The sequence below is a fragment of the Emiliania huxleyi genome (assembly GCF_000372725.1).
Source record: "Emiliania huxleyi CCMP1516 chromosome Unknown EMIHUscaffold_182, whole genome shotgun sequence".
In the NCBI taxonomy this organism is placed as follows: domain Eukaryota; phylum Haptophyta; order Isochrysidales; family Noelaerhabdaceae; genus Emiliania; species Emiliania huxleyi.
Window position 1 is genome coordinate 90,189 of NW_005200763.1, and position 25,583 is coordinate 115,771.

Consider the following 25,583-nt stretch of genomic DNA (forward strand, 5'->3'; position numbering starts at 1 on the left):
CGCACCTACCTGATGCTCACCTGGGCGCACCAGGACCAGCGCAGCAGTGCTGGCTCGTAAGCACTAATGACCCCGTCCTCATCTCTCGAGGCCTTTCCGCCTGGCTGTTGGCTGCATGAGCGCACGGTGATGAAGATTCGACCCGTGCGTGATACGCGGGAAGGCGACGTTGGCGGCCGGTGGTTGCAGTGAGAAGTGGCGCGCGAGGGCTCGCCAGTGATCCTGTTCGGAGGCGCCGTCAAAGAGATCGAGTTCGAGGAGCCTGCGGCGGGGTCTCTGAGGCGTGCGTGGCTTCGCCGCATGGGCAGGGCCTCCGTGATATCCGCAATGCCAAGTGGCTGTATCGCGGATTGGTTTCGCCTAGATCTCCACTAACTCTCGCCGCTCAGGCTGGGTAGCGAAGGCAGCGCGGACGCGTTTAGGATGCAACGCTGCTTGAGAGTTGCGAGCCGCCTGCGCGTGACACGCAAGGAGCTGAGGGGAGCCGATAAAGGGAGGAGTACGAGCCGAGCGGAGTCCGTACCTGTATCTGCCACTCGGTGTCGTTGAGCCTTGCTCGCAGCGTCTCCTCGCTAGTCGTGAAGCCGGCGGCACTCCGCCACTCACCGCCGACGCACTGGCGCAGCTTCATGAGGATGTTGCTCCGTAGGCCGTCCAGCGGGTCGCGCAGTGTCAGGACGAAGCGCGCGTGTGGGAACGCATCGCGCAGCGCCTGAATGGGGTAGCGAGCGCGGCTCATACGAGGCAAATCGGGTGTAGTCCATGCGTCTCACAATAGCAGCCAGTTCGGTGCAGCATGGGGCGTGGGGTGGCGTCTACGAGGGCGGTTGCCTCCGGCATGAAGAGCCACGGAGCGTCCTGCAGCATACAGGGTACTGCTGAGGTCGAAGTGGCTTTACGGTGGGCGGAGACTGGCCGGCTTACTGTTAGCTGAGTGGCGCACCTGGAATGTTGTGTAACCCTCGGCCGACTTGAGGAAGTGCTCCTCGAGCAGGGGTGCAACGCGCGGAGTTGTGTTCTGCCATGCGAGCGCCTTTGGGTTCGAGTGCGGCGACGCCCACATTGTCTGCTCCAGTGGAATGTCTGGCCACAGCTGCCTCGCAAGCGCACCGAAGGCCTTCATGTCGTTGCCAGCAGCACGGCCTCCAAGGAGCATGTCGAGGGCAGCACCACAGGAGGAGGTGCCGGTCTTGTAGTACCCGACGCAGACGCCTCGTGGACCCGGCCGAGCCGTCGACTCGTGCGCTGCCGCGGAAGAGGGAGTGGCCGACCCCGGCATCGCCATTGACCGCGTAACAATTTTCGTTTAGTATTTCGGTGCGCAATCGATTCGTAAAACGAGGCAAAACCAGGCTGAGGATTGACTTACGTATATGGGGAACTCCAGAGTACTCTGTAGTAGTCTGTGGCAGTCGCGCGCCTTACGGACGGGTGATTTTTTATTTCTTCTTGTTGGTGTGTGTGGTGGTGGTGTGTGTGGGGGGGGGGGGGCTCTACCGTTTTGCAAAATTGCAATCAGGGCCTCGCTGCTGAGTTCGGGCAGGGGGGGGGGGGGGGGGGGAGTACGGAGTTCGTTCCGTCGCTTGACGACACCGGGTCACCCCACGAGCCGTTTCGTGTCGCTGGTCTTCTCTCGTTGAACGCGGTGCATAAATGAGAGATAATACGCAGATTCATCACACGTCCGTCGGAACTTCAGCGATGGTGGAAAAATGGATGCTCAGGGAGGTAGGCGGGGAGGGCAGGTTCGCCAGCATCACCTCATACAAGATCCGCTCGGACAAGAGTCGCGCGGAGGTGGCTGCGGCGCCGAGGAGTACAGCGATCCCACTCATACCTTGGGGGCCGGATAACCCGCCCCCTGCTGACTTCGCAAAGGCGTTCAGTCCGCCTCGCAGAGAGCCCTCTTGGCTCGTGCGATTAATCCCTCGCCGTCACAATGTGCTGTAGATAAGGCCGGTCATCGTGAAGAAACTGAGCAGTACTGAGGGCACCGGTGGCTACGAGGTGTGCCGAGACAGATTCTAGAATCTGCCGCCACCACAGCGCATCCATATGGGTGAGGCTCGACCGGTCGTGGGCTATCCCTCGGCTGCTCTGATAGGTGCACGCCTTCACCACTCACGAGGACCACCTACCACGTGGCGGCGGCAACGTAATGGGATGTTACCTCCACCAACGCATGGCCTTCAAGAGAGCCACGATGGCAAGTCGCGCCGAGCAGGAGGCTAGGAGGGCAGTATGCCCTTGTTGATACCGGAGGCGCTGGGTGTAGGCGACTCTCGTGCACAGGGGGATGCTCCCCAAGGCCCTCGCGTCGGGCGGAGGCGTAAAGGGGCGGGGTTTTGACAAGAACAAGCACGAGCGAGGCGTCATCGATGACGCCTGGAATGGCGCGAGAGTGCGCATCCCGTGCGCTGTCGGGAGGCGCCAGTCTCATGCGCCGAGCAATTGCGTAGGCGCCACCGACTGGGCATCGGGGTGGGCCGGCGACATGGCCACAGGTATGGCAGAGCAAGCCATTCCACTTCTCGAGGAATACATCAACAACGTGAGCTGAAATCGAGATTGGCAAAATGTGGCACAGAGATGCGACCAAAGGCCGCATGGGAAAGGAGAACATGCCCTCTTGCAGGTGTTCAAATTCGCCAACCAGCTTGGCATCCTAAAAGAAATTTGCAACAAGGCGCTCGGCGAGACGTGGGCGACTGGTGAGCATCGGCTGCCTTTTTCCCCGACAAGCGAGGCTCATCTGACACCGTGACGACGCCCGGCGATAGGCGACCCAGTCGTCGCGATCTCCCTCGGTAAACTGGGCATCAGCGCCACGAACGCGGGGCAGGACAAATTTGGCATCGTGGAGGACCTCAAGGAGATGCACATTTCTGGCACGCGATCTAGCCGAGATCAATGCTGGCTTAGTCTATCCAGGGCGATACTCGAGCGAACCGACGTGGAGCAACCGAGTGTCAGCTGCCGATCCCCCGCGCCTCTCCTCCGCGGCAGGCGTCAACATCAACCTCGAGAGCGTGATTTCGATGATGACTATGCACGGGCCGCTCCAACTCGGCATCTCGATGAGCAATGCAAGCCGACCCCCGCCCACGACCCCATCGCGCGCGGCGTCGCCGGGCCCTGTCGGGCACCGTGGCTAGTGGGCCGGGAGGCGCGAGGTCTCAGACAGCACACCCCACGGCGGTCTCAGGTGGCCTTCATCACCCAGAAGAGCCTCCAGATGGGCGTCAAGTATGGCCCTTGCAGCCCCTGCATCCCAGTCGCGAGCGCGACCGAGTTCACGACGGCGATCGCCGACGTCCAAGTCACGGTGGAGTGGCAGCCCTTTGGCGCCGATAGCGACGAGTGAGGGGCCGGCCGCGCACATCATTCCTGCCGGGGCGCAACCCACCCCCTCCCCGGCGCCCGCAGGATGCACCTACGTATCGACCACATGTGTGTCACCGGCGTCGACGGCGACTTCAAGGCGGCCGGCGTTGTCGGCACGCCCGTGATGAACGCGATGTTCCCGATGGGATTGGGGGAGAACGAAATCATCGGCCTGGGGGGAGCGGGCGTCTGGCACATGAACATCCCAAACCCAATCGGGTGGATGGCGGACTATGTCCCGTGGCCGTTCTGAGCACCTCTCGCGGTCGGCCTGAGAGACGGAGGCAGCGGGTGCAAACCGCAGTCATCACCAGCTGTGCGCCAGAGCTGTGCGCGCACTGCGCGACGTAGAGTAGCGTGGTGTGTGTCTCATACCTCTTTTGCCTCGCAGAGCGCTGTCGCGTGTGCTCACTGTGCGTGGCGCTAAGAGCTAATCCCCGCGCGACTCGCAGCCCGAAACTCACGTGTGTGCTATAACGCCTGATGCGCGCCGCACACGGAGGATCGCAAACCCCCTCCCCTGCTCTCCACGACGCTGCTCTCTCGACACCGCCCCGGGCGTGGGGGGGCAGAGACTACCAGCCCGAGCTCCCTTGCGACGCCTCCTCCTCCTTCCCCCCGCCCGGCTGCTGCGCGCCAAGCCCTCACGCCTCGAGGGCGGCGCGCCCGTGCCAGCACTCAGACGAGGGCGAGCCGCAAGCCGTGGAAGACGAGCGAGTCGATCCGCTCCTATTCGCACGGTGCGCGCTCACGGCGGTGCCCCCGGCCTTGGGGTTGGCAGGAGGGCGTATGGCTGCTGCGCCCTCATCCTCGCGTCTGCTACCTCGGCTAATCTCGGCTGCCCCTGCTTTCCCGAGCCTTGCTCATCTCCGCGCCCCCGTGACATCTCGGCGACTCCTCGACTGGACTAGATCTCGGCTCAACTCGGCGATCCCTCGCCGTCATCGTCGTCGCCGCCTTTTGAGCCGTCGCGAGCAGAGCCGACGCCGGTGGCGCCGCCGCCCCCGCCGCGCCGCCGGCCGCGCCGCCGCCCTCGCGCGCCGCATCGCCGGCCGCTGCCTCCTCGCCCCCCTCACCTCCCCGCCGCAGCAGGCTGAAGACCGTGCGCGGCGACGAGAAGAGCGCCTTGACGTGGTCCGTGTGTGTATTAGTGAATCCCTTCATCAGCCGCTCTTCCCTCCTTCCCAGCTCAGAGCGCCTTGATGTGGTCTGTGCTTGTCTCGACCTCGCGCACGGCCAGGCCGACCTCGCGCGCCTGCTCACAGCTCGCGGCGTGAGGAGGCGTCGCCCGCACCTCGACTCGCGCCCGCCACGCCACGCGCCAGCTCCGCGGCGTTGGCCACGTCCGCAGGGTCGATGAAGGGGTCCGCCTTGTTGTACAGAAAGATGATCTCCGACCCGGCGCACTGCGCTGCGCCCTCGTAGATCGTGCCGAGCGCGTGCGTCGCGACGCGGTCGTAGTCGCCGCTCAGGCCCCAGTCCACCGGCCCGGACATCCACCGGTTCAGCTCCACGCCCTGCAGCCGGCCGAGCAGCGTGAGCAGCCGGTGCTTCATCTTGATGTAAAAGATGGAGAGCCACCAGCGCCCCTCGACCAGCCACTGGTGCAGCCGCTCGGGCAGCAGCTTGAGCGGCAGCCGCAGCCCGATCGAGGCGAGGTACGCGCGCGCGAATCGCGTGAAGGCGGCCGGCTGAGGGGGGGGGGGGGGGGGGGCATCCCCGAGGTTGCAGCTGAGGTAGCGGCCGAGGCTTGCAGAGCGGCCAGGTGCGGCGAGGCGCGGCCGAGGTGCGGCCGAGGGTGCAGCAGAGTGGAGGCGCGCCTTTGGCAGGATCGGCGTTGAGTCGCAGAGCAGGGTGGAGAAGCGGAGGCCGACCTTGGAGCGGAGCAGCACGTACAGCGCGAGGAAGCCGCCGCTCATGCAGTGCACCACGTCAAAGTGCCGGTCGAGGCTGTCGAGGCTCTGGCTGTCGACGCTCTGGCTGCGCGGCTCGGCGCGGCGCCGGCCGGGCTGCAGCTGGCGGCGGAGGGTGCGGTACCTGAGGCGTGGTGTGGACGCGTTGCGGGCCTGTACCGCCGGGCTGCAGCTGGGTTGCGGAGGGCGGGTGTGCCAGCCGCGCGGCTTTGAGATGAGGCCGACCTTTGAGGGCCGGATCACGACCTCGTCAAAGCCATTCTTGGCGTACCTGCCCGGGGCGCCAGAGCGTGAGCGCGGAGGTTCGGCGCAAGGCGGGATTCGACGGCGGCGCACATCCGCCGCACGTACTCCAGCTCTCGGTCCTTGGCGAAGAACCAGCCGAGGATCAGCGCGCTCCGGCCTGTGTCGCCGCCGCCGTGCGCGCACTCAGCCGCCGCCGCCGGCGTTGTGGAGGAGCGAGGGTCCGTCAGCACCGCCGCCTCCGCCGCCTCCTCGAGGATCGAGTTTGGCATCATCGCGAGAGAGCGAGCCCGCCGAAGCGGCGCACTGGCGGCGGGCTGCGGAGCGGCGCCTCGGAGGGCGTAGCCGGACGCAGAGGCCAGCTGCAGAAGACTTAATAGCCGCATGCTCGGAGGTGAGCGGATCGAGGGCAAAGGCGTCGGGCCAGCTCCTGTTAGATCTTCGGCTCCGCGGGGTTCCGGCTCCTACCCAGATAGGGGGTCTGCGGCACTGAGTCGCGCCAAAACGCCCTACCTACCTACCTATTGCGGGCGCCGACCGCCAGGCTCCGTGCCCCACCTACCTACCTATTCCCAGGCCGCGCAGCGAAGCGAAAAAATACCCGTTAGCCCTCTGTGAATAGGCTCCCAGCGCCCGCCGCGCCGGCTTGTACCGCGGTGCGGCACCCGTCTCGGCTGGCGTCCCGGCCGCAGGCGACTCGTCTGGCATGGCCCCGTTTCGCGGCTAAACGCGCCGTCTCCCGCGCGAGCGAAGCGGTTTTTTTACCCCCACCCCCCCAACCCCCCACACCACCGCCACCTACATACCTATTGCGGGGCCCTCTGGGGCGGTCAAAACCGGACCTACCTACCTATTGCATAGGGTCCAACGGGTGCCGACAGACCCCCTATCTGGGTAGGAGCCGGAACCCTGTGTGTACCTGATCTGTTGGAAAAGAAAGAATTTGCCCACCCCCTCGCACAAGACTGGGCACGGGACTGGCGCGCACTGGCACTAACACAGGTACACCACTGGAGCAAAGAATTTTACAAGAAAACTCCCTCGCACAACACTGGGCACGGGACTGGCGCGCACTGGCACAAAGAATTTTACAACCGCACGGAGAAAAAAGAAATTGTAGCGGTGCTGTCAAGAGCAGCTTGGCTGTTGTTGGCTGTATGTCGAGGGAGAAGAAGAGGTGACATGCCCGAGAACTAAGCAGAAGGTGATGAAGCGAAAGGTTGTTCCGAGGGGGGGCACACGTGAAGGTGGAGTGAGATACTGAGTGTGAGGCCGGACGTGGCAGCACTCACGCCCGCGCTGGAGCCGCTGCTCGCGAGCTTGTGCAGCTGCGGAATCGCGCCGAGTGCAGTGGCTGCGATGATGATGGCGCCAACCTTGACGCTGTAAGGGGGTCAGGAGGCTCCGCCGGGTGGCACGCGAGCATCGCGCGAGCGACAACAAACCTCGAGGTCTCGAGGCTGGTATCCGCGTCATGACACGCCTCGATCTACACACACTCTAAGAACTCTCCCGAACTAGCTCAAACAAATCCCGTCGCGGCTCGCCGAGCCTCTCTATGGCACGTGCCTGCGGCCTGTGCACGTTGCTGCCACCTCTACACGGAAGCCCCCCTGGCGGTCCGATCCCTGGAGCATGAGTGGGGGCGGCCTGCCCGTGAAGCACCAGGGCAATGGGTGGTAGTAGCCCGCCTCCTTTGTCGAGAGCCGGTGCACGTTCTTTGGCTGCAGGATGAGAGCCACGGCGAGGCTTCGAAAGTCCGCGTCGCCAATCGCATTGTGGCTGAAGCGGCACCTCCACGGGGGCGGCGCCCCCGCGCGGCTGTGGCGCGACGATACTTCCTCGTGTGGGCCGGGGCCGAGCCCGCCGCCGCACAGGAACGCGTGGGAGCGGTCCACGAATCGAAAGAAGCTCCAAAGGCGCCGCGCGCGAAAGGGACGCATGTCGACCATTTCAAAGTTGTTGTAGTAATAGCTTCCGTTGTAGAGCAGTGGGAGCTGCGCCCCTCCTCCCGCGACAAAGGGCGCGACCAGCTGCTCGTCAAAGTTGACGCCGGGTAGCGCGGCGAAGGCGCTTACGAGCGAGCCGAGGCCGACGTCAATCCAGCCGCGGTCGGCATGCACCGCGAGATAGCCGTACGCGAGCTGGCGCTGCTGGAACATGGCAAACAGGTCGGTTGGCGCGAGGGACGTGAGGCGAGAGTCGCCGCCGTCGATGCGGAGGTAAAAGTCGAACTCGCGCATCACCGGCGCGTGGAAGATAATCCCTGCAAAGAAGCGGCACATCTGCCGGTAGCCGAAGCCGTGCCACGCCGTCGGAATCGAGACTGCGCACAGCGACGCAACGTGACACGCTGTCAGGAGAAGGTGAGGGAGGGGTTGGACAGCTGCGTGTGGACTAGTGTGCAGATGAAAGTTGCCTGCGAGTACTAGAGTATGTGTGTGAAGGGGGAGGCTGCGCACCGTTGTCGAAGGGGTGCATGGCGCGGAAGAGCCGCAGCACTTCCTCGTGCCTGTGGTAACGGGCCAGCGCGCGCTCGTCAAATGCGATCCGAGGGAACCACACGGCAGGCAGGCCGCTGCCAGCCGCGCGGATCTCTGCCATGTCCTTTTCGTCCATGTCGGGGTTCCACACGGCGAGGGGATAAGCGCCGCCTGGCCAGCGGCCCATCTCACGTCGAAGATTGCGCGTCGACTGCAGAATCGACTGCAGCTGGGTGCACTCGCCGCCAGTCCGCTTGCTGTAGCTCTGTGCTAGTCTCCTGCCACGAATAGAGTATTCGCCCAGATGTAACGGAAAGGCCAAGGTGAGCACGACAGCTCGCGGCCTGTCCGCTGGCCACGTCGCGTGCAGCGCGCGCGCCTCTTGCTCGATGCGGCTGTAGCCAGCGACGTCGGGAAACATCCCCTCTGCAGCCTCGGCCACCTCACCGCGGGTGACTGGCTCGCTGGACTGCATCGCAGGCCGCTCCTTTGCAAGCCAGCCCTCGATATTGCCTGCGTCGTCCGTCGCATCCATTCCAACGACGCAAGGAGTAGCGGTCCGCAGCGTAAGGACGCGCCTGCAGGACGGCATCTGCCCGCAAGCCCGCTGCGCGGCGGCCAACGTCCCGTACCGCGATTGACACGGGTCGTCGTCGGCACCGCCGGTGCCGGAACCAAAAACCAGCTGGTAGCCGAGGTAGCGCAGCCGCGCATTCACCTCCTCCTCACACGCGCGCAGCTTCTTGCTGCTCACCAGCACCTTTTGCTGTCCCTTCTCCTCATCGATCGGAGGGCCATAGTGGCAGGTCGGCGTGTGCCGCGGCTGCATGACGGAGAGACTGCGGGCACTGAGGCGAAACTTGCACGTGTCAGCTGGTCGCAAGAACTACAAAGCTGGACAAAGCTTAACGTAGCTGCAATCTCTTGCCGCGAAACTTTCGCGTCAGTCGACGTTCCGAGCTGTGTGTCGCGCCTGAGCTCGCCCCTGGCGCCCGAGGCTACCCGGGACCAACAGACAGCATCAAAGTTTCGGCTCCGGTGGTGTGCCGGTTGTGCCAGTCCGCGCCAGTCAGAAAGAAAGAAAGAAAGAAAACAGACAAGCCAAGGGAGGGATGGGAGGACGGCACGCCGCCACGACACAGGGATTTTAAGGAGAGGTGTAAAGAAAGAAAGAAAGAAAACAGACAACCCAAGGGAGGGATGGGAGGACGGCACGGTGTGTCGCGCCAGTCTGCGACGTCAAAATTCTTTGTTTCACACTGCCACGCCACAAGCGCTCTTGAGGGAGGCCCTAGCCGGCTTTGCGGGAGGCGACGCGGCGGTGGGGCGAGGTGGGCTGAAGATGGCGACGCCCACCACCCTCGCGGACCTAGCCGGCTGGGCGGCGTCTCGGTACGGCGATGCTCCCTTTCTGCAGACCTGGTCCGCACACCGCGGCCTCGACGCCACGCTGTCGTTCCACGCCTTTAACGAGCTGGAGTGCCGGTTCCGCGCGGCGCTGGCGGCGCTGCTCGCGTCGCACGGCGTGCGACCAAAGGGCGCTCGGCTGGCGCTGCTCTGCCACGCGTGCGCCGACTCGCTCGCCCTCACCCTCTCCGCTCCGGCGCTCGGAGTCACGGTCGTGTCTCTGAACTGGAAGCAGCCGGCCGCGACGCTGGCTCTGCTGACGCGCGGCCTCGGATGCGAGGTCGTCACCGCCGGCCGCGGCCTCGCCGCCCTGGCCCGCGAGGTGGTCTGCGGCGCGGTGGTCGGCGGAGGCGGGGCCCCGCTGCTCTTCCTCCTCTCTGGCGCAGAGTCGGAGCTCTCCCCTCCGCTCCACGCCGCCCGCGAGGCTCCGCTGACGTGCGCATCCGCCGCGGCCGGCCGGCACAGCAGCCGCGCCGCGCCCGCCGGGCTCGACGAGCTCGAGGCGGGCGGCGGCGTCGCTCCTCGAGACACGGCGCTGATCCTCTTCACCTCTGGCACCTCCGGCACGCCAAAGCCGGTGCCCCTCTCCCACTCCGCGCTGCTCTGGTCGAGCCGCGCAAAGGCGGCGGCGGAGGAGCGCTTCCTCGGCCTCCCCTCCTCCTCCTCCATCGGCAAGGCTCCCGCCCACCGCGGCACCCTCGCGCTGCTGCCCGCCTTCCACGTCATCGGCATCGTCAACAACTTCGTCTACAACCTCCTCACGGGCACGCGCGCCACCGCTTTCGCAGAGGCGCACTCGACGCCGCTCACCGGCCGGCTGCTCCTCGCTGCTACGGCCGAGCTGAGGCCGTCCCTCCTCGACACGGTGGCACCGCTGCTCACCCTGACCACTGCCCAACCCCACCCCGACCCCGACCCCAGCCCCAGCCCCAACCCCAACCAGGTGCCCGTGCTGCTCGAGTCGCTGCTACCGCTCTCACGCGCGGAGGCGGCGCCGCTGCGCTCCTGCGACGCGGTGCTGTACGGAGGGGCGCCGATGGGCCCCTCCGCCCTCGCCGCGTGGCGCCAGCTGGGCGTGTGGCCAGCCTCGCAGTACGGCCAGACCGAGCTGGGAGGCATGGCGATGATTGGCACGCCTCGCGGGCCGGCCGGGGCTCTGCGGCCGGTGCCCGGCATCCGCGCGCGCCTCTCGGCCGCGGATGGTCGGGCGGGCGAGGGCGGCGCCGGTGCGGTGTGCGGCGAGCTGCTGCTTTGCGGTGCGGGCGGGCTGACCTCGGGCTACCTCCCTCTCGCGGGATGTGGGGTGGCGGTCGCGGAGGAGGCTGGGGAGGGGGCGGGGAGGGGGGGCCGGGAGGAGGGGCACGGCGAGGCGGGCGACTGGGCGACGGGGGACCTCTTCGAGCTCGTCGCGCCGGAGGGGGAGGGGGAGGGCGGCGGCGGCGGCGAGGAGGGCGGCGGCGAGAGCTGGTTTCGCCACGTGTGCCGTCGCGACGAGCAGCTGGTGCTGTCGTCGGGCGAGCTCTCGCACACACCCGCCCCCTCCCCATGCCAGCTCTCGCACACACACCCGCCCCCTCCCCATGCCCAGCTCCAGTAGCCCCCCCGCCCCCCCTGCACATGCCCAGCTCCACCCCCCGCCCCCTTGCCGTCTCTGCCCACAGCCGTCGGCCGGCCCGCAGGCGAGCTCGCTGACCCAACCTCCTTCGAGCGGGCGATGATGGCAGCCATGGCGGACGAGGCGCAGATGGCGTCCGGCGGCTGGAGGGCCACCGGCTGCGTCGCCTTCGGCTCCTCCCGCCCGTGCCCCGCCGCCGTCTTGGAAATCGCGCCTCCCGGGGGAGCAGGAGGCGGAGGGCGAGGCGGGGGTCGGCCAGGAGGAGGCGGAGGGCGAGGCGAGGGCCGGCCGTCTCGGCGGGAGCTGCTCACAGGGCGGCACTTGCGGGACACGTCTGCCGCTGCGCAAGGCGCGTGGCAGGAGGAGGCGCATGCCGCCGCGATGCGCGCTCTCGAGGCGGCGAACGGAGCGGTGCCGAGCTACGCGGCCGTCCCTCCGCCGCTGCTGTACCTCTTCGTGGCGGGCGCCTCGCGCTGCCCCTCCGGCGACTCGGCGCCGCTCGCGCGGACCGCCAAGGGCGGCATCGTGAGGCGCGGCGTCGAGGCGCGGTTCGGGCGCTGGCTCGACGCCGCCTTCGCCGACGCGGCGGCGGCGAGGGGCGGCAAAGGGCGGGGCGAGGGCGACGGGGGCGGCGAGGGCGGCGCGATGGACTCGCTCGGGCTGGCGGCGCTGGCGGGCGGGGGAGGCGGAGTGGCGGTGGAGGGGTACGACGCCGTGCTGCTGCACGTCAAGGTCGCGCTGCTGCTGCCGGTGCTGCTGCGCCACCTCCAGCGCTTCACCATCCGCACCTGCCACGCCTGGGAGCGAACCTCGGCGGTGGCGGTGCCCACGTGCGCCTTCAACAACGTCGCTCAGACCGGCGCCGCGGAAGGGCTCGCCTTCCTCTCGGGCGCCGCCGTCGCGGGCGCGCGCTTGGACGCGTGGCAGGCGGGCTGCACCTCATGCACTGCAGCTCATGCGGCGGGCTGCACCTCATGCACGAGGTGGATGAGGACTGCTCCGCTGAGAGGAGGGCCCGTCCTGCCGCCCCACAGGTGGTCGCGCCTCTGCTGCTGCTGACTGCCTTCCGGCACGGCATGCACCCTGCCCTCGAGCTCCTCGCGTCGAATCGAGTCGACATCGGCACGGCGCACCTCTGGTTCATCCTCACCGTCGCCCTCGGCCGGGCAGCCGCGACCACCCCCCTTCGCGCGCTCCCCTGGAGCCTGCTCTGAACCGTCTCCGAACCGCCCTGCAGGCGCTCGCCCTCCCCCTCTCGCGCCTCCCGCGCGGCTCCGCCGCTCGCCGCCGCGCCCCCGCCGCCGCCGCCGCCGCCGCGCTCGCGCTGCGCCTCTTCTACTTTCGCGGCGAGCGCGCGCACATCGGGCTGCAGGGCTGGCCGGCGCTGCGCCGCTTCGCCTTCTACGCCGCCTTTGGAGACAAGAACTTTGCGCAGGTCGTGCACAATTTGCCGCTCGTCCTGCTGGGCTACGCTTGCCGCCGCGACACGCTCGTTCCCCTCGCCGCGCCGCGCCACTGGGCCGTCACGGCGACCCTCTGCTTGCTGACCTTCGTCGCGGACCCGCTGCTCTTCGGCCTCTTCCCGCAAGCCTCGCGCCGGCGAGCCGAGGAGCCGCTCTACACGTACTGCCGCGCGGGCTTGCGGCTGGCCGCGCTCTTCTCGCTGCTCCCTCGCCGCCGCACGGCGCTGACCGACGCCGGCCGCTCTCAGCTGCTCGCCTATTTGCTGCACGACGCCGTCTTCTCGCTCGGTTGGCTCCTCCTCTCGGGCGGCTCGCGCCACGTCGGAGGGACCTACTCCGAGTGGAAGCAGGCGGCGGCGGCCTCGTGGGAGTCCGCCACCACTGGCCCCCTCGCAGCGCTCGGCACCGCCGCCGCCGCCGCCGCGCTCTTTGTCGCGTATGTCGGCTTGGCGCTCGCGCTGCAGGTTGCGCTCTCGCGGCCGCGCGACACCGCCGACGCGGTGCGTGGTGTGGCTGCCGCTGCGTCGCGCTTCGCCGGCGCCGCATATTTGCACGCGCGGTTGGCGTTGCTCGGTGGTTTGCGCGCCTGCGGTGGAGCCGGCTACAAACGGGTACCGTCCGCGGAGGCCGACTAGTCGTCAGAGTAATCGTTTGGATGTGGTGCGCGTGCTCGGTGCCGCTCGGGATGATGCTCGAGCTGTCTCTGTGCGCTTTCAAATTTGTGTGTCGTTCTGGGGCGCGCAGCGCGCGTGGGTGGGTGGGTGGGTGGGGGGGGGGGGAGCGCGATGTTCGATGTGTTTTTGATGCCGATGTGAGACTAAAATGTATCCCAATTTTTATTCACATACAATCACAGCATATTGGCTTGTGCCGCTTGGGTCTCAGAGCGAGAAGCGCATCGAGGTGTTGCATGTGTCAGACAGAGTCACATAGACAAGCTCGGTCGTGTCGTCCCCTGGCACGGGGCGCCAAGGCAAGCCCGCCCTGCCCCTTGGCGTGCCCGCCCTAGGCGCTGGGCGGCTGGGGGGCACGTCGGAGCGAAACACCCGACGCCCGACGACCTGGCGTCAGGCCCCCCATACGCCTCCAGCGTAGACCATGCAGGGCGTAGACAGGCATGGAGACACGAGCCCAGCCGACCAGTCCTCCTCCTCCCGCTCGCACCAAAACGGGTCGGTGCTCGGGTCGATGTATCCGCACTGCTGCGACAGTCTCAGGGCGACCCGCGCCTCATCCAGCTTTTCTTGCGCGCGGCGCAAAAGCCGATAGCCCCGAAGGTGGTCGCTGGGCGGTTGACTCTCTCTCACTGGAGAGCTGCACGAGTGCGCTGAGCCCGACGGGCCTGAGCTGAAACCTCGAGCTGACCGGCTTGGGCTGATGCCTCGAGATTGATCTGCTGAATGGCTCGGGCTAGGGCTAGGGGTGGAGATGCGAGAGCAGCTTGCAACCTCCGTGGCGGTGGCATCGTCGCAGTAGGAGGTACCGGGACGAGAGCCTCTCGTGTCCGCCGGTTCCGGTCTCTGCTGAGAAAAGCGGCGCAGTGCCGCATCAGCACGACGCCTTAGCGCGTCCATTGCTCCGATGTGGGCCGCCTGCAGCGCGGCTTCCATCTGCTCTCCGTCCAGCAGTGTCGGCATGGAGCGTGCTGAGGCGCGGGCAAGGTGCGGTGCGTGCTGACCTTCAGGCGCAGGCAACCACCAGCTCGCGTCCTCAAACCAGCCGCTATTAGCAGAGAGAGCAATGCGAGCGGCCCGCTCTGGCGAGGGAGGCTGGAGGTGGTGTGTGCTGTGTCGTTTGCCCAACCCATGTCTGCAATGATCAAACGCGCGAGCATCCGCAGCGTCGCCACTGAAGCGACGACCCTCGGTGCTCATATCGCGTGCCCGTCGGCTGCGAGAGCGACAGTTACAAAGCGGATTGCAACACCAACACAGCCCGCGGCCAGCACAATCCTGCATCGAAATCCTGCAAGTCTTCTGAAAATCGCAGTATGGAAGAATACAAAAGACGGAGCAACGAGCGCCCTGGCGTGAGCCAAAGATACTCCAAAGGTGGGGACGCGCCTGTCCTTCCTCCCCCAGCCAGCCCTGCAGCCCTAGGTCGTCCGTTTTTTTTCAGTGTATGTAGCTCTTACGAACACACCCGAAGGTGGTCCACCCGAAGGTGCTGACAGGGTTTGCGATGAGGAGTGACCCGAAGGGTTTCTCGGGGTTAGTTTTTCAGTGATGTATGCAGCTGTTTGACGGGGTTTGCGATGAGAAGTGACTCCGAGTTTTTTAGGTTTTAGCTTTGTTCTTTTTGGTGTACTGTACCAGTGTTAGTGCTTGTGAGTAAAGAAAGAAAGAAAACAGACAACCCAAGGGAGGGATGGGAGATTGGCCTGCATATACTTTTCCGGCAAACAAAAAGGAAAACAGAGGGTCCCCAGCACTTTGCGTTTCCGGAAATTTCCAGGGAAAACAGAGGGTGTTTGGTGCTCCATTCTGGAAACTCGCGAGTTTCCCTGAGTCTGAGAGCTGGTCTGGGGCAAAATCTGAGGCAAAATTGAGGAAATCGGCACGATACCCAGGCGGTCGCAGGGACCAGGGTATTTTTCAGGTATACCGGGGGTTTCCAGGTATACCCGCAAAATACCCGGTATTTCGCCGATTTGGCTGATTTTGGGCCGGCCCCAAACGAGCCTCAGACTCGGGTCTCGGCTCAGAGCCCGGAAAATTTGATGGTTTCCCCGGGAAAAGAGAGAGGAAAAGAGAGGGTGCTGTAGAGAGACGGGGTGCGAGAGGAAAAGTATATTCAGCCTAAATGGGAGAAGTGCTAGTGAGTGCTAGTGAGTGTCGTGCGGGCGGGGGAAGTGGTCAATTCTTTTGTGAGTGCCCGCCGAATTTCGGTGCCCCCGTATCCGCCGCAGATACACGTATATGACAGCCGCGCTCCTTCCCCGTGCGCCCTTCGGGGCGGTGGCCCGCCTCGCCTGGAGGCCGGCTGCTCCCAGCATGACCGCGCTCGCTGGCTCTTTTGCCGGCGCGGTCTCCTCCGACCTCGAGTCGCTCGAGCATTGTATCGTGCAGGCTGACGGCGAGGACGGCGTAAGGGAGTGTATTGAGCTATTTGACCTTGAGTCGGGCGGGGATGAGCCGCTCACGGCGCTCGAGCGTTGTATCATCGATGCCGATGGCGAAGGCGGTGTGGCCCTTTGCATTGAGCAGTACGACGCAGCAGCAGCGGAGGACGGGACTCAGGAGCTGAGCGGTGCAAGCCTGAGCGGTGCAAGCCCTCTGGAGGAGTGCATTGTGCACGCGGACGGGGAGGACGGGGTCCGCGAATGCATGGAGCGATTTGACGCGCTGCAGGGCGGGGGAGACCCGCCCACGCCGCTGGAGCTGTGCATCCTCGCGGCCAAGAGGGAGGACGAGGTGCAGGAGTGCATGGAGCTGCTCGCATAGCACGCGAGGCTGTGGAGCAGGCCTCCGTGCAGTGCAGGGCGGCTGAGCACGCCGCTGCTCCAGCGCGCTGGAGGCGGCACGTTGCGGCGACGCGCATGCGTGTGTGTGCTCCTGCTTGCTGGCCCGGTGTGTCGCGGTGAAAGAGGGGAGGCGGGGTGGGAGCGGGAGGGTCGGGGCCTACGCCCGACTCGGGGGGCAGAGGGGGTGGGCAGAGGGATTAGGTCTCGGCGAATTACAGAGGTACCAGATAAAAGAATTCTTAGAAAAGCCTCTCTCTCAGCCCTTTTTGTGGCACTCACACCGGCACACCGCAAATAAAAGAAAGCGAAGAGGCGCACACGCAAAGGACCACTGGAGGTAGGAAGGTGAAGAACAGCCAGCGTCCTTCGACAAATTTTTTCGTCTTTTTCCGCCGGATCTTCCGTGCACGCGGCAAAGGCAAAAAATGGTCAGTTGTCATAGGGGTCAGCGGTGGCTCTGTCGAGCGGGCGAGTGTGGCAAGCGCGACTCGGGCGGCACCAAGAATAAGCTCAGTCGTTCCCAGTGCCGAAAGTGTGGCGCCGAACCCGAACAGCCGTCGAGCGAGGCACCGCTGGAGGGCGGTGCACTCGCGCTGACCCCGGACTGGAGCCGCGTTGAGGACATCGACCTTGACGAGGACGAATCAGTGGCGGGGGGCGGAGAGGTGCCCCAAACTGGCGATGGCGAAGGCGGAAAGCCCGCCGTAGGGCAGCAGCAAGTGCCGCTGGCTCGTCGCCAGAGTGCGGGCAATCACTGTCAACGGTGGTCGAAGGATGAGGAGGCGAAGCTGCGCGCGATCGTAGAGAGCGGCACGGCGGCCAGGCCGAGCTGGAAGGAGGTGGCCTCCCAGCTGGGCACGGGCCGCACGTCTCAGGCTGTCTGCCAGCACTGGGAGATCCAGCGGCAGCGGGGCTGCGCCTCGGCCGCGTCTACCAGTATGGCGGCCGCGCCCGCGGCGGGTGCTCTGGTGGAGGATATCGACGTGCCGGCATCGACGTCGCGGGTGCCGGAGCCAGCTCCTGCGGTTGCGACCGAGGCGGAGGGCTGGCAGCTGCACCTCTCGAGCGGCAGTAGCACCGGCTACAAGAACGTCGGGCAGACAGGCTCTGGCCGCTTCTTCGCGCGGGATAGGGTGAACGGAAGGCAGGTCCACTTGGGCACCTTCGACACGGCGATCGCGGGGGCGGTGGCCTACGCACGGGCCGTCGCCGGAGCACCCTCCCCCCTCGCATCCACCATGATGCAGCCCGCTGCGGCGTCCGTTGATGATCTACGAACGATCTTTGGCGAGGCCGCCTATCCCGCCGCAGTTGTGCCGCTTGCCGCTGCTGTCGTCAGCCACCTCGCAACAGGGTTCGCGGTCCCTGTGGAGGGCCCCGTAGCCGGCGTGCCGTGTGCGGAGGCTCCTCTGCTGATGACCCAGCTGACTGCGCAGACGCTCCAGCCGGCGTCAGCGCCGTTGCCGACGGAGGCGCCGGGGACAGCTGAGAGGGCGCGGGCGGTGGTGCACACGGCGGGCGCTGACCGAGCCGCCCCGGCGGCGCCCTCGCTGAGCCAGCTCCGCGCGGTCTTTGGCGAGGCGGCCTTCCCAGCGGTGGTTGCGCCGCCCGAGTTTACGCTCGCGATGAAGGACGAGCTGCTCGAGCTGTACGACCAGCGCGACGCGAGCGGCGAGCTGCACGGCGAGGCGCAGCGCCGCTTTGAGCAGCTCAGGGTCCTCAAGGCGGCGGCCGGCTGCGGGAAGAGGAAGGAGCTGCTGCCTGGTCGCATGCGGCTGCTAGACGCCGACAACAGCATGCCCGCTGGCGGCGGCGTTGCTAGCGGCAAGAAGGCGCGGCTTCACCCGGTCGCCGAGAGCGCTCCGCCACCGCTAATGCACGCTGCGAGCACTCTTGGAGGGCAGCAGCAGCTGGGGGAGTGGCCCCGCCCGGCGGCGAACCAGGGAGCGCCGAAACCGGAACAGCCGGGGGGCGGGCGCACCAGGGAGCGCAAGGCCTCATCGCAGCCGCGCTGGAATGCAGCAGAGGAGGAGCTCCTCGTAGCCCTCGTCAGGAGCCGGACCAGCGATTGGTTTGAGATTGCAACCCGGCTGGGCACTGGCCGCTCCGCTGCCGCCGTGCAGCAGCACCATGGGATTCTCTGCGGGACTCGGTGGCCTGGCAAGGCGCGGCTGGCACGGGCAAGCGAGGCGGTGCAGCGGCATGCGATGAACCCGCCGATCGGGCTCGCCGCCTTCGCCATCCCGTACTCGGAGGCCGACAAGGCGCAGCACCCACCGCAGCCAGTTGCGGCGGTGGACTGCCAGCCGCCGCATGCCGTCTGTTGCTACCCGACGACGCACGCTATAATCGCGCCGCTGCTCGGGCCGGGCGCTCAGGTGGCGTTGCCACCCGACGGCGACGACGAGGCGGAGCCGGCGGCGAGCGTGGCGCCGGCGGTTTCGTCGGGCCCTCCTCGCCCGCGGGGGAGGATCAGCGATGTGCTCGACGCGCGCCGGAGCGAGGGTGGTGGTCACGAGCTGCTGGTCTTGCGCGAGCAGGGGGAAGGGCGCAGCTTCCGTGGCCCAAAGGCCGACGAGTGGGTGGGAGAGAGCGAGCTGCCGGCGGCACTGCTCACGAGGGCGAAGGAACTCGTGGCGCAGCGCGAGGCGGAGCGGTCGGCATCGCGGGGGTCGGACAGCGAGGAGGAGGCGGAGGAGGAGGAGTGTGGTGGCGGCGGTGGCGGCAAGGGCGGCGGCAAGGGCGGCAGCAAGGGCGGCGGCAAGGGCGGCGGCAGCAGCGCAGGCAAGGGCGGCGGCGGCGGCAAGGGCGGCGGCGGCAGCGTCATCGGTGGCGCGGGCGGCAAGGTGTTGTCCGGCCAGCGTCGCGGGCGCAAGCGTGGCGAGGGCGAGACGACGCGTTGCACTTGGGTGGCTTGCGACAGGTGCGACAAGTGGCGGAGGCTGCCCCCCGACGTGTCCAAGAAGCTGCCCGCCGTGTGGTACTGCTCGATGCACCCCGACCCGGCTCGGCGGCGGTGCGCGGCGCCGGAGGAGGAGGCGAGCGAGGGGGAGGTGGAGGAGCGTACGCAGCGCGTTCGGCCAAAGCTGTGGCGGGAGCCGGCGGCCAAGGTAGCGCGGCCCGCGACGCAGGCAGTGGCGAGCAGCGCCACAGAGGCGGCGGGGTCGGCGAGTCGCGTCGCGACGTCGGCGCTCGCCCTGGGGGTGCGTGTGCGGGTGCTGTGGGAGGGAGACGAGTGGTTCGCCGGCGTCTACAAGGGCCGCTCCTCCGCGCGCGGCCACTGCATCAAGTACGACGACGGGGACGTCAGGCGTGCTGCACTTGCTCCCAAGGTCCTTTGCTCGCGCGGGGATGGGGCTCTTCACACGCCGGTCGCGAGATAGGTACCACAACCTTGACGACCCAGCCGAGACGTGGGAGCTGGAGCGCCCCGGCGGCCGCAGCCAAAGCAGCGGCAAGAGCGGCGGCAGCAGCAAGAGCCGCAGCGGCACTGGCCCAAGCGGCGGCGGTGCCGGCGGTGGCGATCAGTCTCGGTCGAACCTCTACCTCACGGGAGACCAGGACGGCCTAGCGCCGCGTGCGCACACGGCCGCAGAGGAACGCATGGGCAGGGTGCAGCGGCTGCTCGAGGGCTTCGGGCTGTCTGCGTACGCCGCCGCATTCGAGTCTGAAGGATACGATGACCTCTCGTTTCTCCTCGGCATGAGCGGTGATGAGCGGATCGGCGTGGCGTGGGCGGTCGGCATGTCCGAGGAGCACGCGCAGGTTTTCGTGCGGGAGATGGGCTCGCTCTCCGAGCATGAGTGATGTGTATAGTAGCAGGCTTCGGCTTAGGTATAAACACTTTATTTTCACAGTTTCCTCGAGGCCAGTGCAAGCCCGTACTGCTCGTGCTTGAAGTTGAACGTACACACGCACGAACGCGTATACACAATATACCGCGCTGTCCAGCCCCCCCCCCGCCTCCCCTCCCAAAACCTCCTTCGAAGGTCGACCTTGCTACATGCTAGACGCATCGGGGGCGACTACTGCCGCCAGCCCGTGCTTGGTCGCCATCTCGCAGAGCTCGTCGTCCTCGCGGAACGCCTGCGAGCACGCACACCCCAGCATAGGTCAGCGGGCGGATCTCTGGTGAGGCGACACGGCACTCCTGGGCAGGAAAGACACGGCCCCAACAGATCAACGAACTCCAGGACGTGTCCGTCGTCGGCCTCTTGACTTGCGGGCGGCTACTCCCCCCCCCCCCCCCACACCCAATCTTGGGGGCCGCCTGCTCGATGTGCTGCGGCTCGATGCGGCCCACCTGGCTGCCGCGCGCCGCGTCGCCGGCAGTGCGCAGCAGCTTGGCAGCCACCTTCAAGGGGGCAGAGGAGGCACCAATCACCACCGACGTGTACTTACCGCCAACCTTCCGAACACACACGCCCGTGACGCACCGTCTCGAGCACCGCCGCCATCATCGCCGGCGCGTCCCCGGCGACGCTCAGCCCCGGGTCGAAGCTGGCGATGTGCCGCCGCAACCGCTCGGCGTCGAAGCCCGCCGCGCCGAGCCCCGCCGCCGTCCCGCCGACAGGCGGACCGGCGCTGCCTCCTCCAGCCCCGCCCTCGCCGCCCTCGCCGCCCTCGCCGCCCTCGCCGCCCTCGCCGCCGGCAACCGATCGATGCTCGCCAGCCGAGGAGGCGGCGTCGCCGCCGACTGCGGCAGTTGTAGTGCTAATGTCGCCTCCCTCTGCCTCCTCCATCCTTGCGCCCTCTCCCTCCTCTGCCTCCTCTCCCTCCCCCTCCCTGCCCGCACCCGCCTCCCCTCCCGCCTCCCCACCCTTGGACTGGAGCGCCAGCAGCGCCACCGCGCACACGCGCCGCGCCGCCGGCAGCGCCGCCAGCTCCGACAGCTCCACGTCCTGATTGAAGGCTTGCCTGCACACGAGTGTGGAGAGACTCTTCTCACCAAAACCCCTCTCCGCGCGAACCATCTCGGCGCGATCGCGGCGCGCCATATGTGCTGCGGCTCGATGCGGCCGAGCTCGCTCTGGCGCGCCGCGTCCGCCGCCGAGCGCAGCAGCTTGGCAGCCACCTTGGAGCAGAGGAGAAGGGGGGGGGGGGGGGGGGAGGTGAAACGCTGGCCACGCAGTGTGCGGAAGCACACACACACACACGCACCGTCTCGAGCACCGCCGCCATCATCGCCGGCGCGTCCCCCTCCATCCGGCCCTCGGGCGCGAAGCTGCCGATGTGCCGCCGCAGCCGGGCGATGTCGAAGTCTCCCGCCGCCGCCTCCCCCGCGGCCCCGGCGGCGGCGGCGGCGGCGGCCCCGTCGCCCCTCGCCCACTGCAGCACGGTGACGCGGCCCGAAGCGCCAAGGGCGAGGCCGCACCCGCGCGAGAGCCGAAAGTCGAGCAGCGCCTGGGGCGAGACGCGGCCGAGGTCTAGCCGAGACGCGGCCGAGGTGTGCCCTCCGAAATGCGGCCGAGAGAGCCCGCGCGCCTCGCCACCGACGGCTGCCGCCGGAGCGAGCGGCCGGAGGGAGTGCACGCGCACCTACGCGTGACAGGATTGGCTCCTGTGCTGTGGTGGGCGGCGGCGCGGGACGAGTGCGGATGAGTGTGGGAGGCGAAGAGCCCACCGCTCTTTCGCCCTTCTGCTGGTCTCTCGGCTGGACCTCTGCTACCCCTCTGCTAGATCTCGAGTGCGGCAAGCGCACCCCGCTCTTGACGCACCACAAGTGGAGCACGCCCGCGCGGCTGGCGGCGACCACGCACTCACGCGCCAGCTGGAGCGAGACGAGGGGCGAAGCGGAGGCGGAGGGGTCGCCGCTGCCGCAGTCGAGCAGCCGGACCTGGCCGGGGGGGTGGCGGGGCGAAGAAGGCGGTGCGAGGGTGGCGTTGCGTGCGTGCGTGCGTGCGTGCGTGCGTGCGTGCGTGCGTGTGCGTGTGTGTGTGTGTGTGTGTGTGTGTGTGTGTGTGTGTGTGTGTGTGTGTGTGTGTGTGTGTGTGTGTGTGTGTGTGTGCGTGCGTGCGTGCGTGCGTGCGTGCGTGCGCGGCGCGCGTGGGGAGGTGTGCGAGAGGGCTCCAAAGCAGAGCCGAAGCAGGGGCGGAGGGCGGTGGGCGGTGGGCGGAGGGGGGAGGGCGGTGGGCGGTGGGCGGAGGGGGGAGGGGGGAGGGCGAAGGGGGGGGGGAGAGAAAAGGCGGAGGGGCTGGCGCGTGCCAGCCGGCCGCTGCCCAGCAGCCAGACGCGCGCCACGCCCGCCTGGTCTCCGGTGGCGAGCCAGTTGCCTAAGGCTCGCAGCCGAGTCTCGCTCTCGCTCATTCTGAAGCCCTCTCCAGCCTCTCGCCGCCGCCCTGCAGCCGCGCCTGACAGGTCGACGCAATTGACGGCGGAGGAGGTGGAGGAGGAAGCGGCGGCGGTGGAGGAGGCAGCGGCGGAGGGTGAGCTGGCGGCGGCGGCGGAGGCGGAGGCGGCGCTCACGCGCAGCAGGCAGGGCGTGGCTAGGCCTTGGGCCTCCTCGCCCGCAGGCAGGCCGTGGAAGGGGCGGGAGGGCGACGGCATGGCCTGGGCGGGCGACGGCAGGCCCTGGGCGGGCGACGGCATGGCCTGGGCGGGCGAGGCGGCGAGAGAAGCGTCGCGCCTCGACGGGTGCGGCGACGCGGGTGCCCCTTCCGCCCCTTCCACCGCCTCTGCACCCTCTGCCGCCGTCGCCCCCTCCGCCTCGGCCGCAGCCTCGGCCGCCACGGCAGGCGCCTCGCCCTCCTCCGCCAAGCCTCCGCCCGCTTCGGCCGCCGCCAGCGCCTCCGCCAGCGCAGAGGCGGCGCCGGCGGCGATGGCGACTGCTCGGATCCCGTGCACAGCGGCGCTGCCGTCGGCGGCTCCGCTCACCAGCAGAGAGCCGCAGAGAAGGAGACTGCGGATGCAGTCGGAACTGCCTCCTCCGCCGGCGCCGGCTGCTGCTGCTGCTGGGTGTGCGGGCACCGTCGCCGCGAGGACACCGGTGTCTCCATCCCACAGCTGCACGTTCCCGCTGCCCAGCCTGGCGCACGCGATGAGCCTCTCCCCCACGGCGACGGCGGTGATCTGGCCGGGCACGCGGACCGTCCTGCGGGCACGTGTCGTGGACAAGTCATGCACCTTCTCCGCCGCGTCTCTCCCGCGTCTCTCCCGCCTCCCTCCCGCCTCTCCGCCGCCTCTCCGCCTCCTCTCGCACCTCCGGCTCCGCCCGCTCAGCGTCGCCGTGCGCAGCCGCGTGCTGCGGACGGCGCGCGAGGAGGCGCCGCTCGCGCGGACGCCGACGGCGAGGAGGCCGCGCCTGCGGGCGAGGGGAGCGGGCGGTGAGCGCGCAGCGGCGAGGAGAGAGAAGCGAGCGAGGCAGGAAGAGAGGAGAGAGCAGGCCTCGGGTCGGCCTCGTCCTCGCGGTAGAGGGCGAGGAGGACCTTGCCCGGCTCGCCCTGCGCCGCCGCCGCCGTGTCGCGCAGCGAGAGCGCCGGCGCCGCCGATCGCTGCCCAGGCGCCGGCGCCCGCACAAGCACACACGACGTCTCCTCGTCCGGAAAGAGCGCGCAGCCGCTGCCGATGGCCACAGCGCGCGCGGCAGGGTTGTGCGGGTTCTGGAGCGGCGGCGCGGGCCGCGGCGCGGCGGCCCAGTCCGTGCCTGCTGGCAGCGCGTCGCCACGGCAGCCGCGCCAGGCGACCACGCCACCGTCGCGCTCGAGCAGCGAGCGGAGGCGGTGCGAGACAGAGGAGAGGCGGCCGAGGGCGCGGGCGCAGTCGACTCTTGCAAAAACAAACTGGAGCTCGTGGTCGCGGAGCGAGGTGAGCAGGAGAGGCGTGGGAGCAGAAGGGGCCGCCGCCATCTGTCACTCAGCGCTTCGCGCTCGCTTGTGGGCGGCAGTGCGGCGCACGCGGCGCGGCAGTGCGTGAATTTTTCAAAAGAAATTACACAGGTACGGGATGTGGAGGCTCGTGCGGGAATTCTTTTACTACCACGTCGCGCTAGGAATCAGCACACACACAACAACACAGAACGCAAGATGGCGACCGGCGGCGCTCCGCCTCTCACCATCATGATCCCGCTCGGTGGCATCGGCTCCCGCTTCCAGCGGGAGGGCTACACCTCGCCCAAGCCCTTCGTCAACGTCCTCGGCAAGGCGTGCTGCCGCCGCCGCAGCAGCTGCACACCGCGCACCCTGCCGCGTCCTGCCAGCCAGTGGGACGGCTCGCTGTGCGGATACGCGTCGCTGCGGCCTCTCCGCGTGTGTCCACCACGGGTGCGTAACGTCGTCAGGCGATGATCCTGTGGGTGATCGACTCGCTCAAGACGCGGCCGGGCGACGCGCTGGTGATCGTGTACGACCCAAAGTTCATCTCTCCAAAGTACTGGGAGCCCGTCTGCTCTGCTCACCCGAACGTGTCTCTCGTCCAGCTGCCGGGCCCGACCCGCGGCGCCGCAGAGACGGTCCTGCTCGGGCTGCGAGGCATCTCTCGCGCGCTGCGCTCGCGGCCGGTGATGCTGGTCGACGGCGACACCTTCTACGACGAGGACATCGTCGGGAAGTATCGCGACATCTGCGCAACCTCCAACGGCGTCTTTTACTTTGTCGACACGCAGCCGCAGCCGCTCTACTCGTACGTCGTCTTCGACGAGGCGAGGCGGATCCTGCAGGTCAAGGAGAAAGTCAAGATCTCGGACCACGCTAACACGGGATGCTACTCCTTCATGAGCGGCGTCGAGCTCGAGGCGCAGTGCCAGGCGCTGCTCGACTCGCAGACGACGCAGCTCTCGCAGGACGCGATCGGCGAGTTCTACACGTCGGGCGTCATCGCGCAGATGATCGAGGAGGGGCACGCCTTCCGCGCCGTCGAGGTGGACCCGAAGCGGATGCACGTGCTCGGGACGCCGCCGCAGCTGCAGGCCTTCTGCCTCGCGCAGCAGCGGCAGCCCAAGCTGCGGATCTGCTTCGACCTCGACCACACCCTCGTCACGGCGCCTCGCGTCTCGGGCGACTACACCACCTGCGAGCCCCTCGCCGAGAACATCGCCGCCTGCCGCGCGCTCAAGGCGCAGGGGCACCACATCATCGTCGCGACCGGGCGGCGGATGCGCACGCACGGGGGCAACACCGCCGCCGTCGTCGCCGACATCGGCGCCCTCACCCTGCGGCAGCTGTCCGACTACGGCATCCCGCACGACGAGGCGCGCGCCTGATGCGAGAGTAGACGGCAGGACAGAGCAGACGGTAGGACGAGACTCGACGAGACGACGAGGCGCCGCTGCCCGGCTGGAGCATCCCGCAGGACGTGTCGGGGACTCGAGGAGATCTGGCCGAGATCTGGCCGAGATCGGGCCGAGATCGGGCCGAGATCGGGCCGAGGCTTTTGACGGCCGCGGCTGCGACGCTCAGGTTGCGTTCGGCAAGCCGTACGCGCAGTTCTACATCGACGACCTCGCCGTCTCCGCCTTCAGCGATCTCCACAAGGCGCGTCGGCTTCTACCCCGGCTGACTACTTAGTACTGAATCACCCATATGAGTATACTCATCCATGGTTCACACCTCCACAAGGCGGTCGGCTTCTACCCCGGCTCGCCCGCGTGCGAGAGCGGCGCGCGCAGCGGCGGAGGAG

General features: G+C 67.8%; 6 protein-coding genes across 6 annotated transcripts; 4 read left to right on the forward strand and 2 right to left on the reverse strand.

The window, feature by feature from the left end:
• Positions 1–4,573: 4,573 nt before the first annotated feature.
• EMIHUDRAFT_456476 (hypothetical protein) lies at positions 4,574–5,970 on the reverse strand (the record flags this gene model as incomplete). Its single annotated transcript, XM_005783068.1, has 5 exons — positions 5,634–5,970; positions 5,494–5,568; positions 5,205–5,421; positions 4,728–5,075; positions 4,574–4,639 (listed from the first exon to the last, which is right to left on the reverse strand). The coding sequence occupies exons 1-5, from the start codon at positions 5,924–5,926 to the stop codon at positions 4,574–4,576; spliced, it is 999 nt and encodes a 332-aa protein (XP_005783125.1). The 5' UTR covers positions 5,927–5,970.
• A 1,126-nt stretch (positions 5,971–7,096) lies between these two features.
• EMIHUDRAFT_232500 (hypothetical protein) lies at positions 7,097–8,852 on the reverse strand (the record flags this gene model as incomplete). The annotated part of the gene is made up of 3 exons (XM_005783069.1): positions 7,097–7,322; positions 7,416–7,866; positions 8,003–8,852. 3 exons carry the CDS (start codon positions 8,850–8,852, stop codon positions 7,097–7,099), a joined length of 1,527 nt encoding a protein of 508 aa, XP_005783126.1.
• A 513-nt stretch (positions 8,853–9,365) lies between these two features.
• On the forward strand, positions 9,366–13,143 carry EMIHUDRAFT_113111 (hypothetical protein; the record flags this gene model as incomplete). Its single annotated transcript, XM_005783070.1, has 4 exons — positions 9,366–10,914; positions 11,110–11,942; positions 12,080–12,196; positions 12,283–13,143. The coding sequence occupies 4 exons, from the start codon at positions 9,366–9,368 to the stop codon at positions 13,141–13,143; spliced, it is 3,360 nt and encodes a 1,119-aa protein (XP_005783127.1).
• Positions 13,144–15,426: 2,283 nt separating this feature from the next.
• EMIHUDRAFT_232502 (hypothetical protein) lies at positions 15,427–15,951 on the forward strand (the record flags this gene model as incomplete). Its single annotated transcript, XM_005783071.1, has 1 exon — positions 15,427–15,951. One exon carries the CDS (start codon positions 15,427–15,429, stop codon positions 15,949–15,951), a length of 525 nt encoding a protein of 174 aa, XP_005783128.1.
• A 445-nt stretch (positions 15,952–16,396) lies between these two features.
• On the forward strand, positions 16,397–19,778 carry EMIHUDRAFT_113113 (hypothetical protein; the record flags this gene model as incomplete). Its single annotated transcript, XM_005783072.1, has 2 exons — positions 16,397–19,260; positions 19,355–19,778. 2 exons carry the CDS (start codon positions 16,397–16,399, stop codon positions 19,776–19,778), a joined length of 3,288 nt encoding a protein of 1,095 aa, XP_005783129.1.
• A 4,214-nt stretch (positions 19,779–23,992) lies between these two features.
• EMIHUDRAFT_232505 (hypothetical protein) lies at positions 23,993–25,167 on the forward strand (the record flags this gene model as incomplete). The annotated part of the gene is made up of 2 exons (XM_005783073.1): positions 23,993–24,097; positions 24,247–25,167. The coding sequence occupies 2 exons, from the start codon at positions 23,993–23,995 to the stop codon at positions 25,165–25,167; spliced, it is 1,026 nt and encodes a 341-aa protein (XP_005783130.1).
• Positions 25,168–25,583: the final 416 nt, after the last annotated feature.